The sequence below is a fragment of the Hakea prostrata genome, chromosome 5 (genome assembly GCF_041222555.1).
Source record: "Hakea prostrata isolate BN-2017 chromosome 5, UWA_Hpros_2, whole genome shotgun sequence".
NCBI classification, from domain to species: domain Eukaryota; kingdom Viridiplantae; phylum Streptophyta; class Magnoliopsida; order Proteales; family Proteaceae; genus Hakea; species Hakea prostrata.
This window is the reverse complement of record NC_142604.1, coordinates 5615918-5627986: the sequence shown is the minus strand read 5'-3', so window position 1 is coordinate 5627986 and position 12069 is coordinate 5615918. Positions and strand designations below refer to the sequence as shown.

The 12069-nt window shown below is 35.8% G+C and overlaps 1 protein-coding gene across 3 annotated transcripts; it reads left to right on the top strand.

The window, feature by feature from the left end:
• Positions 1 to 4934: 4934 nt before the first annotated feature.
• On the top strand, positions 4935 to 10510 carry LOC149014633 (myosin-2 heavy chain-like protein). 3 transcript variants are annotated; one of them, XM_089156865.1, is made up of 5 exons: positions 4935 to 5313; positions 7691 to 7849; positions 7963 to 8135; positions 8321 to 10038; positions 10154 to 10510. In XM_089156865.1, exons 1-5 carry the CDS (start codon positions 5197 to 5199, stop codon positions 10168 to 10170), a joined length of 2184 nt encoding a protein of 727 aa, XP_089012991.1. In that variant the 5' UTR covers positions 4935 to 5196; the 3' UTR covers positions 10171 to 10510. The 3 variants fall into 3 exon arrangements, with proteins under 3 accessions (XP_089012991.1, XP_089012992.1, XP_089012990.1); XM_089156866.1 differs by having other exon boundaries at positions 4936 to 5313; positions 8321 to 10047; XM_089156864.1 differs by having other exon boundaries at positions 4936 to 5313; positions 8321 to 10034; positions 10154 to 10509.
• The last annotated feature ends 1559 nt before the right edge of the window (positions 10511 to 12069 follow it).

The following is a 12069-nucleotide window of genomic DNA, read 5'->3' as shown; positions in this document are numbered from 1 at the left end:
TTTTAGTGTAAAAAAGTGAATCTCGGATTTCATGTAAACAAACAGGCCCTTATCCAATCTTGGGGTTTCTCTAAACCCGCCTTGATTATTTTTTATAGGATCGAGTTGGTTTTGATTTACCTTGAACTTAACCCTAACTTTTATCACTTCTCATCTAATTGAATTTGAATTCCAAGTATTTGAATTAGGGTTAAACAACACTCGTTTTTCAATCAACAAAAAGAAGAAAAAAATTCTTGTTTTTCGATGAGTTTTGCTTACACTCAAACTGTATCTAGTAAATATTTATAAAATTGAATTTTGAATTTTCTACAAGAGTTTGATTTACAATGTATCACTCACACGAATACAATAAGATAAACATTGACTAAGTCCAAATTAAATTTGAGAATTTGGATATGACTTTTATAAATCCGAGTTTGAGTTTTGATAACTCGAAATATAACATAGATTATAGATATGGTTGGACTCAATTAGGAGTTTATTAAGATCTAAGGAAATGTTTTCCTACTTCCTGACATGTTTAAGGGTGTCATTTTGGTACCAAAACCGAAATTTGGCATGGTGTAAAGGATAAGTCCCGAAAATTGACTTGAAATCCGAGTTGGTTTGATAACTCGAATTATAACATAGATTGATATGGTTGGACCATTAGGAGTTTATTAAGATCTAAGGAATGTTTCCTACTTCCCGCTGTTTAAGGGTGTCATTTTGGTACCAAAACCGAATTTGGCATGGTGTAAAGGATAAGTCCCTGAATTCAAATTCAAATCCAAATCCACTTTAACTAACTCTGTCCTCAATCTACAATCGATCAAGAAGAATTTGAATTATAGTTAAAGTATCAACAAGTTGAAGAGTTTGATTGTAAATAAGTTGTAATTCAAATAAGTTGATGGTATATATTTACCACTCACTAATTTGAGTGTGGAAGAATTCTCTCTCAAACGAAAGCATCAATTTTCACAATTTTCAAGACCAGATCCACCATTGGAAAAAAAAAATTTGCAATTTTTCATAAATCACAAGAAAGTAAGGATAATTTAGGAATTTAAAATTATGTTACCATAATTTAACAAAATTTTCTAGTGGAGTATACTAATGAACAAATTTAAAAGACATTTTGAAAAAATCATTGCCAATTTAACATAGTTTTAAGGTGTCTTTATACCGAAAATAACCCGTCAGCAAAGATTATGTGTATAATTTTCAACTACTCTACTAACATACGACTAAATAAAGTCTTAAATGTCATATGGATAAATTATAAAAAAAATCTCTAGAAAAAAACAGGATTCATATGATTTTTTTTTCTTTTTTGGATAAATAGATTCGTATGATTCTAAGAATGTTACCTAACACGATCCTTGCACTCATGTAGATGGTGCAAGATTCTATAGGAATATCATTATGGATGAAATTTTAACTTTGAGAGAGATGGAACGATAATTAATTATAATTTTTGTGACGTATGTCACGTATCTAGGTAGTGTTGTATTCCATATTTTCTATTTAAAATTTTCTATTTATATTATATATTATTTTCATGTTTTTTTATTATCTAATTTCTTCCTCATAGCATAGAAAGATAGAAAGAAAAAAAATTATTAACACGTTTATGTATTTTAGGGTTTAGTGTGTTCTTATAATACACGACCTTTGAAGAATGAAAATATGCGTGGTCCATGTAATTAAAGGTAGAAAGAGTGAAAGACAACGATTGGAAGTAGAGTAATTAATTAGCCAACAACTTATATTAATTGAGTTTTAATTTATTGTTAGTTATTATTTTTTTGAGTTAGGGATTTTCTTTTATTTTTAATTTAACATATATTAATTAAAGATAAGAGTCGGCTACCTACATAGAAATTATAAAAAATTGTTTATGGTTGAAAGACGAAAACCAATAAAAAATAGCAATAAAGAATTCTAGTTTGGACCTAATGCATTTTTTTTAATGGCAATGAGAAATATGTGGGGGTGATGCTTAGGACCTTTATGCTTTTAAGTGGGCTCATCACCTTATGCTCTTTTTTTCTCTTTTTCTTTTTCTTTTGAATAAATAAGTGATTTATTGCAAAGTGAAAGAAGAGCTCAAACCTTCATTTACAATAAGATTATGAAGCCATGGAGTGGATAATGGCCGAACCGTTTTACTCGCTAGCAACAATATCATTTCTAGCTTTCCAAAGACACCAGTATATAAAGAAATCCATAGAAATAAGTTCTTTTGCTCTAATCTTATCAATCTTAAATAACTATTCAAGCTCCAAAATCCAATGGCTATTGTAGCTTAAGGTCTTTGTGGAATAGAGAAAGCAATTGGGCTATACATACAAAAGTATTGTTGAAAGCGTACTTTAGAAGTGGCCGAGTAAAACTTTAATAACCACTCAGAGAAACATAGCCACTCCGACTGCACGATACCGTGAGTGCCTTCTGGGCAAAGAAATATGCCATATGGTTTGATTTCTTAAGAATATACAAGTGGAATTTGAATTTCTAATTCTTCCTTTCGAACCCACACCCAGTATAAATTCTTCCTTCGTGAGATTACATCCACTTGGGGGGTTGATCTTGAACCTGATTTTGTTGGGACCCACCTATCCTCTCAGGTTAAGACTTGATATCCGACACCTCTACACTTCATTATACTCCTCCACGCGCAAGCGGATTGGTTCCATATAGAGGCCTCCAAGAAAGAGGTGTTTGGGAAGTATATTGCTTTAAGAAACTTCGCTAAGAGAGATTGGATTTGACCATAATCTCCAAGCAACCTTAGAAGGGCCTTATTATCAAGCAAGGGATCTTTCATTTCTAGACAAGCTTTGTGCTTTGATTGACAGCTCCTAGTCCATGAAATCCAATGTATGTTCTTTTTCATTTCCTCCTTCCCACAATAAAAGTATGCTTTTGTGTCCCTTATTTGATGATGTTTTATTACTGACTTAAAATGAGAGGCGGATTTTAATTTGCCACAACGGCTACTGCTTGCACCAAGTCACTCAGATCATGACACGTGTAAGAAAATATATCTAATGGTTGTAAAACCAAATATAGAAATTTAAGTGAAAGTGCAAATTTTTTATTTTTCCAAATTTACAAAACGACTCCACATATTTTTCCAAATTTACATAACGACTCTCTCGCAGTTGTTCTACCCATCCAGAGACACTTGTTTCTTGAGCTCATGCTTTCTCTTCAGCTACCAAAAAACAAGGTAGCTGAAGTGAAAGCATGAGCTCAACAGACCTATAAATTTTGAAGGTAAAAAAAAAAAAAAGAACGCTTGAGATATTAAGGTTCAAGTTAACCCACAAACAAATTTGGAAAAAGAATAAATTAGAAAATTTTCTTCTAACTAGAAATGAAGGAAAACTTTATGTGCTGGTTCTTACCCTAAAACCTACAATATTAAGGTACAAAACTTCGACTAAGGTATGGGAGAATCGTCAGCAGCAAATCACTAAGATCGAGAAATGGGAGATTCACAAGGTTGCCAAGTACAAAAACCAATCTCTAAGGTGTGTTAAAGAAATCGGACGAAACTTATCGTAATGCTTTGATTTAGGGTAAGAAATTGTTGGGATTAGCCAATTAGGGTAAGATATCGTAGTGGCCAGCAATGTTTAACCTCTAACTAACATATAAGAAAATTGTCAGCAAAATCAAGGGTTTCAAAATAGGGCTTGTGAATTTGGGGAATAAAGCTGAGTCAAGGGTTTTGTTTCATAAATTTGCAAAATATAAAACCCTTCAATATAAAATTAAAAAATCATTTTTACAAACACAACCTTGTCATTTTAATCCAGACCATATGATTTCCATCTATACATGAGAGGATGTGTAGTTTGACATGGAGCATGCTACTAACTTGATCATCACTACCCAACTTACATAAAGAGCAACTGTTGTTTCCAACAAACTAATATTCAGTCTATTTCTGACAAGGAAATAGATCATCATTTCTTTGTAGATGTGTGACATGTGTTTCAACATCACATCAAATGGTTGAGGTTTCTTTACAAGTTACATCATTTAAAAAAAATTAATCACAACTCTTTAATGTGACTTATAAATGGATTCCAACCATTTAATGTGATGCTGAGACACATTTCACACATCTATAAGGAAATTGATAATTCATTTTTGGCCAGGAATGGACTGGATAAATTTCCAAGCAAATATTTAGGCCTACTAGCTGACTTAAGGAGATCGAATTTATCTCTTTTTCGAGATATTAAGATAAAGTGGGGTTGCTAGGTGCAAGGTTGAAAGCAGAAATTTTATCCCGTCCATTCCCTTGTAAATATATGACATGTGTCATAACATCACATCAAATGATTGAAATACATTTATAAGTCACATCAATAGAATTGTGATTAAATTTTTAAAAAAATGATATGACTTATAAATAGACTTTAATCTTTTGATGTAATATTAGGACACATGTCACATATCTACAAGAAATGGACAAAATATTAGTCCCTGAATATATTTGTGTGTAAATTTATAGTGGTCCGGTTAATAATGTCACCGGTTCCTGGATACAACGGATTCTTAACTTTTTCTTATATTTTTTTTTTGTACAAAAGGGCTTTATTAAACTGGGGGATGGGGATATTAATATGCCTCAGCGAGAGTCGAACCTGGGTCCGCTTCACTAAGAAATGTTGATTTCAACCACTACAACAGCTTTGCGTTGGTCCGAATCCTAATTATTGGAACGTGATAAAAGGCTTACACTCCGACCGGTTCAAGTTACATTTTCCAACCCGGTTCCGAGTTAGAGGGGCTACTTTGTCAGTTGTACGGCCTACCATAGTGGCAGGCTTTTAGTTGATGCGCCAAATCAACATTAGCGAGACACGTGATGTACCGTGAAACGATGCTCCTAAATGCATCGGATATCTCTCTCCACTATCGGAACGTTGGAGCAAGGAATCGCCTTGTAACGGATAGTTTCTCTTTGAAAATTCTTACAGTGATAATCTAGTGTATCTTTACAAATCTTTTCCATTTGTTCTTGTAACGCCCAGAACTCATTCAACTTTCCAAATTTGTATAGAACGACGCAATTTGCGCACAAGTGTTAAGCAGCATAGTCAAATCGTCCTTCTCACAGAGCTGTTGCATTTGGACCTGTTTTCTGAATCTTTTATCTTCTTCTTGTACCAGAATCTGATAAGTTCCGCCATGGATTTAGGGTCTCTTCCTCTGTTGGGAAAGCAAAGCGACGGAGTTCCTGTTGATCCAGAGAGGAAAGCCGAAAATGTGGAAGACTCTGCAACTATAACTACGAAGCTTGGAAAGGTACGGATTGATTACAAACCAGATTAGGGTTTTAGGGTTTCTGTCAATCTACTTTTTATTACCTTAGAAAAGAATATCTAAAGATGCATTGTTGTACGTGTTTAGTACAAATTCCAAGTGTTTCCATCAGTTGCTCTCAATTTAACCGTTTACCTTACTTTTGTCAATGAAATCAGTTTCAGTGATGTTATCAAGACTTAGGACTCAGAATCAGCAATTTTGTGTCTTTCAATCTTTGTTGCCGTTTGTGTCTTCAAATACTGCTTCTTATTCTTTGAATAATATCTCATAAATGTGTGCTCTATCACAAAAACTTTCCCTAAGATAAAATCCTCTTTAATGAATTAATGTAGGTTATCAGGTTCAGATTTTAAAAAGTTGGAGTTCCGACTTTTTTTCACTGTCTCCACTCTCAACAGCTAAGATTCTTCTTTTTTTTTTTTTTTAAAACATCTTAGAAATGGAATTCAGATTTTTTGCTTGGTAGAACTTTTGAGTGTTGCTAAATAAATTTTCATCACAGACCAAGGGGAAAGCTAATTGTGTGGTTTCATTCTAAATAAAAGGAATAACATGGACATGTGATACTTGAACGAACAAGAAATTACACTATAGAACTTAAAGAGTCCGAACTTACAAGTGAAGTCAGCAGGAGTTGATAGCCAAAGATTTTTACAGTCCTCAAATTTTGTTTATTTTCCTTGTTTTCAACCCCTTTATGATGTATTAGTTTGCATGTGGATGCTTGTGCGAGGCACTTTATACCTCATCCCTGGAGCAAATTTATCATATTTGAGTCAAGACTCTGACTGCACCTGTTATTTGGTCATTCCTAAATAATCAGCAGATTGGCCTATACTAATTAAGAGACCTTTATATCCCAAGCTGGAACTTCGGGATCTTGAGAAAATAGCCTTTTACAAAGGTATGTACAAGACTACTTTTTAGGATTCAGCAGTTCGAAAGGTTTAATAGGTTGTCCAGATCTGTTCACTGTTCAGTTCCATTTTCTAATAATTTGAATGGATGATGTTGAATATTTACTGTATAAAAATTACTATGAAACGGAGCACAAGCAATACTAAGGGTTAATAAATGGGCAGGTTAAGTCAGTCTTGCTGGCCTAGCTACATTATCACACTTGAAAGGCGAAACCATACAAAACATATGATGGTTCTTTTTTTTCTATCTAGTATAACTTATGATATAGCAAAACTTCAAATTTTTGTAGTCAATGTCCATGAACTCTGCTTGTCCTAATTGCTTAAACAAGTGTATTAATTAAGCCCATATAAATAGACATATCTGAACAAGGTGGTATTCTCTTTCAGTTTGATTGTAAATTTTAATTGTAGTTCTAAGCATTGCATTTGTTCTTGAGAAATTTGAAGGTTACAATTCCTAAGTTCAGCCAGGTCTGAGATGCTTTCACTTTTATGGGTGTAGGAATATCAAAACTGAGTCCTATTTAGAAGTGTCAGACATGCTTAGGTGGAATTCCATGTAGAAATTACATGTGATTTGTGTCCCTGGTGGTTAGAAGATATGACCCTTTTGCATTTAACTGACTTTGAAAAGGTGCAGACTTTGGAAAGCACAGCCAAAGATAAAATGCATCCTGCTGTGTTTACCACTTTTTACCCAGTACTGCTGGAATGCAACAGCTCCAGAAGTTTTCATTTGATGAAATCTATGCCATGGACAAGACAGATCCATCTTTATACTTGTTATTAGAAATCGCACAAGAGAATAGCCACTTCTAAGACAGCTAGCCCCAGATCAATAATAGCCTTCTCATTTTCTTGAACAAAGAGTCATTTCATTGTTCAAGAATGAAAACTTATTGGAACTGTCCACAGGTTCATCCTTGGGAAACATAACACTTCCCAGATCTGAAAAAAATAGGATGAATTGAAATGAGATTTTGTGAATATATCTACCATTTCATCTTCTTCTGATTGGCTTGAAGGGACAAAGAAATATCTTGCCTTCTACAATTCCAGATCCTTGGTGGACCTCTTGATAGAATAGGTCTGTCATGCTACAGCTGATGGAAATCATCGTTGGATTTGAAGCTTAAGGATCTGTGTGGCTTTCACTGGTGAAGGGAATGGACAAGCATCTTGACATTGCAGGATAATATATGCAAGCATTATGCAATAGGGACTGGAGGAAACCTCTGGATTGAATGGTTCTTGATTCTAATATATGTTCTGAGCTCTTCTCTGGTTGCATAGTTTGCTTTGTGGTATGTCCAATGATGTGCAGAAATGAAATACAAACTGCTGCTGGAAATGCAACTTTCTTTTGGGTTGAACAAATTTTTTTCTTCTGCTTCTTACTGAGATCCTGCCTTAACTTTTTCCCTTTATTGCAGAGTAGAGCGTCAAAAGAGATTGGCCATTCAACTCTAAATGCTGTCAACAAATCTACAACACAGATTAAGAAGCCTTCACACCGTAAAAGTTCTCCTCTCAACTGGTTTCCTCGGAAAAAGACAGACTCTTACTTAGAGAGGAAAATAAAGCTTCTGCAGGTATTTGATTGTCCCTTAAAATAATATCCTTCCTAGAAGTAAGCATCTTCATTTATTTGATCAACAGGTATGAGAAGTAGTCAATAAACATCAAATGGAGTTTCTTTTTGCAGAAAGTAGATGGCATGAGTTTGACTCTTGATGAAACTCTGGGTGATTCAAATCCTCACTATTGTAGAATTCTGAGAGAAAAAATAGCAGCTAGAGAGGCTGCACAGAAGGCTGTGGAAGCTCGTAAAGCTGCACTGGTTGAAGCTTCTTGGTGTAGAATACTTGGAGCTGCCAGGTTTCATTATTGCTCAATCTGATTAGAGTTTTGGTTATTTTCCTCTCTTTTAAACACCTCTCCCCCAACAGCCTCACACAAAAAATAATAATAATAATAATAATAATAATAATAATACATAGAAAATAGAAAGAAGCCAAAATCCACCAATGTCTTGTGAGCATCTTGTTGTTCTCCTTTCTCAGGATTGAAAGCAAAGAAGCACAAGTCCTCTTGCTGAAAGCAGAGAAGAATGTAGCTGAAGCTTTTGAGGTAGCAACAGCAATGGGAGTGATCATGTATGACAGACAAGATTGCCCTCGAAAGCCATGTGAAATAGATACATCCTCGGTGAATGGACGAGGATCTACTACCCATGCGGTTACAGCATCTTTGGAAACTGCATTTGAGGTAGATAAAGAAGTTGCAGCAGCAGTCAGGACTGCATTCATCCGTCTAGCCCATTTCCGTTCTTCCTTGAATAAAGATGAATTCAAGGATCTTCTCCGAAAAATCAGTCAGAATCCAGATACAAATGAAACAAATCAAGAGTTACCAGACTTATCCTTAGAATGTGAATCAGAAAGTGGATATGAACGAGACCCTGAATCTAATAAAGAAAATCTTATTTCACAGGGCATGCCAGATGCTTTGAGGGAAAAAAAGAGCAACATCCAGCAGCTAGCCCAAAATACCAATATGGTGAAACTAGTTGATATGATGTTTGACAGGCTCAAGTGCCTGCGTGAGGATGAGCTTGCTTCTCTTGCTACCATAGTTGCAACTTGTGGGTTAAATGCTGTTCTGATGGAAGAGGAAAATAACAAACATGATCCCGATTATGTTGCTGACCTGGGGACTATTTCTTCCACCAGAAATCTGCCTTCCTATGGATCAGGGAGACAAAATATGGAATACTTCATGGATGGGCAGACGAGAAGCAAACAACTTGGAACAGAACTCCCAAGTTTGGATAACTTTTTGGTGAAGCACATGTCCAGACTCGAAAGAGAGGTACAAGAAGCAAAGCAGAGAAAGTCTGCTGAAGCCAAGGAAGCAGAGGACAGACTAGATAATGTGGTCAGCAATGTACGTTCAGCTGAAGCTGTCCCAGACTTGGGAAGTATTCTAGTTAAGCATTCATCAAAGCTACAGAAGGAGATTGAAGAGGCGAAAAGAAATTCAAGAAAAGCATCTGAAGAGGAGTACAGAGCATTCTTAAGTAACCAAGAGGGGCTGATGAACCATCAAAGGAAAAAAGATGTACCAGATGTCCCAGGCTTAGATAAGTTCCTGGTGAAGCACGTCTCAAAACTTGAAAAAGAGGTTCAAGAAGCCAGGAAAACAAGAACTAACCATCTAACAGAAGGGAGAAAATTGGGTAAAGAAAATGTGGATTCAAACAATGAAGTTGATGGTGGGAAGTTGGCTGTGGCCAATCCCACAGAGTGCTTACCATTGGAAAAGGAGAAAATGGATGCAGCTGAAGCATTAGATGAAGGAGTCGATGGGTTGGTAAGTGAAAAGGCACAATTAGGAAACGATTATGAGACCCAGAAAAAAAGAGGAAGAATCAATATTGCAGATTGTGAGGGCTTAGATAAGATACTTATAAAACATGTCCCTAGACTTGAGAGAGAAAAAACTGGACCCGGTACAAAAGTAGAAGTAATGAAAGGAAGGAGGAGATATCCAAATATTGAGAAAAATGAAGCTGGACTGGAACAAATCTTAGTGAAACACCAGTCAAGACTTGAAAAGGAGAAGTTGGCTGCTGCCCAGCAATCTGGTGGAGGAGATCAGGAAAGAGGCTTTGCATCTCTCCGAGAAGCTAGGGCAAGGGATTTGCAAGAAGCATGGGGAGGCTTGAGCTTGGGGAACTCCTTGCGTCCTCACTTGTCGAGACTTCAACGTGACAAGGCAAGTTAGTAATGTCAGTGCTTACTTTTTGCCAGTTTAGTTGCTTGCTTACTGTTTTGTTGCGCTTTCACTTATTTTATTTCATGCCATTAAGCTGTAGTGTCTGTTGTTTACCTCAGGCTGCTTGGAGAGCTGAAGAGGAGCAGTCACAGATTAGGGGGGAACACTGAAAATCCCTTTCTCTGCTGTATCTGTTTTGGTTCTGCTATAACCAAACATCCGGCCTTTAAAGCTTTCAATTTTTTTGCTGTAAGTTGTGGATCAACATACCTTTTGTAAGCTCTGAATACATGAACTTTCGTCTCACCCCCCCCCCCAAAAAAAAAAAAAAAATCCTGGTCTTGAACATTGTTGAAATTCTTGTAATCCTCCAAATCATAAAGCTTTTTTTCCCCCTGAAATTGTTGATCAGGTACCCATGGTAAGAAGCTGAATACATGAGATTGAACATTACTGAAATTCCAAATCGTAAAGCTTTTTTACCCCTAAAATTGTTCATCTTCTTTTTTTTTTTTTTTTGGTGAACCAAATTTCATTCCAAAGGACAGGAAGAAAACAAGGAGTCAAGATTTACACAAATCTAACAACCAAGAGGTGGAAAGTGCCTTCCCAACTAGAGAATGAGCAACAAAGTTACATTCCCTTGGAATAATGGAGAAATTACAAGACAAAAAATAAGAGGAAAGGTGATAAATATTCCTCAAATCAAAAGGGGATGAAACTTCAGATTTTAGAATTTTGATTAACTCTTGGCAATCACTTTCTACTAATATGTAATCTATCCCCTCCAATGCTGCAACTAGAAATCCTTCTCGAATACCAAGAGCCTCTCCAACCATTGGTGAGGTGAAAGAAGAATGGATTGAAACAGCAGCAACTGAGCCTCTTGAGTGATTCCTTAGTATGATGCCTAAGCCTCCCTTGCTATCCTTCAAAACCGGCATCTAAATTTAATTTAACAACCCCCTAGGAGGAGGTTCCCATGAAAGTTGTGGAGCATTTAAAGCAGCAGCATTGGGAATCGATCGATCCAAAACATGAACAATAGAATTGTGTTCCAATGACTCTCTCAAGGCCTGAATTAAAATATCATTTGGGGAAATAGTACTTCCTTCAAAGATGAGTTTATTGCTAGCCTGCAAAAGACCCCAACAGATGAAGGCTGCAAGGCTTGATATTGATTGTGATGCTTATTTATCTCTAAAATTGTTGATCAAGTACCATGAAAAGCTGAATACATGAGCTTGGCATTGCTTTATTTATTTACTTTTGCACTCTAATGACAATATAGGTTAAGAATTTGATCGAAATCCATGGAATTTGGCCTCCTTTAAATTGAAATTCATGGAATTTCTTTGGATATTCATGTCTTCGATAGTTTTATTTCTTTTAGTCAGTAAAGAAGAAGAAGAAGAAGAAAATGAAGCATACTGGTCTACTCTACTGCGCATTCTGCATTTGCTGTAACAGTATATAATTATGCTTTTATTAATTTCCGGGAAGAAAACGAAAAGAGGAAAGTTTACACGGACCGCTCTGTGAGGTAATATCTAATCTCATTTTTATCCACCAAACTTTTAAATTTTATTTTTTTTGGTAATTAAAGGGGATGCAATAGTTGTGCTCTTAAACCCCCTGTCAGGCAATGTTTGGATTTTTAAGTTCGATCTATGCAAATATTAGCTCTGTGAACTATCAGCGCAAGCATTAGCCTCATAGTATTCCCATGCCCAAACCGAAGAGCACACCACCGGAAAATTAGATGTTTGGTTGTGGAATGAAATCTGTGGATTCATCCTAAAAAACTATTTGATGCGTGTTTTGTGAATGTGCAAAGTATGTTTTTGTCTGGATTTCACCCCCCCTAAATCTCGTTCCTTTGTGGGTGTCTCGTCTGATCTCGGTTTGCACCCGGGTATTCTCGCTGTCCGGTTTCATCTCGCTGTTCCTAATATAATATACAAACTTTTAAAATTACATATATCACTTTTATTAGTTTCCAAAAAATTACGTACTAATTATTAATTCTTTGGAA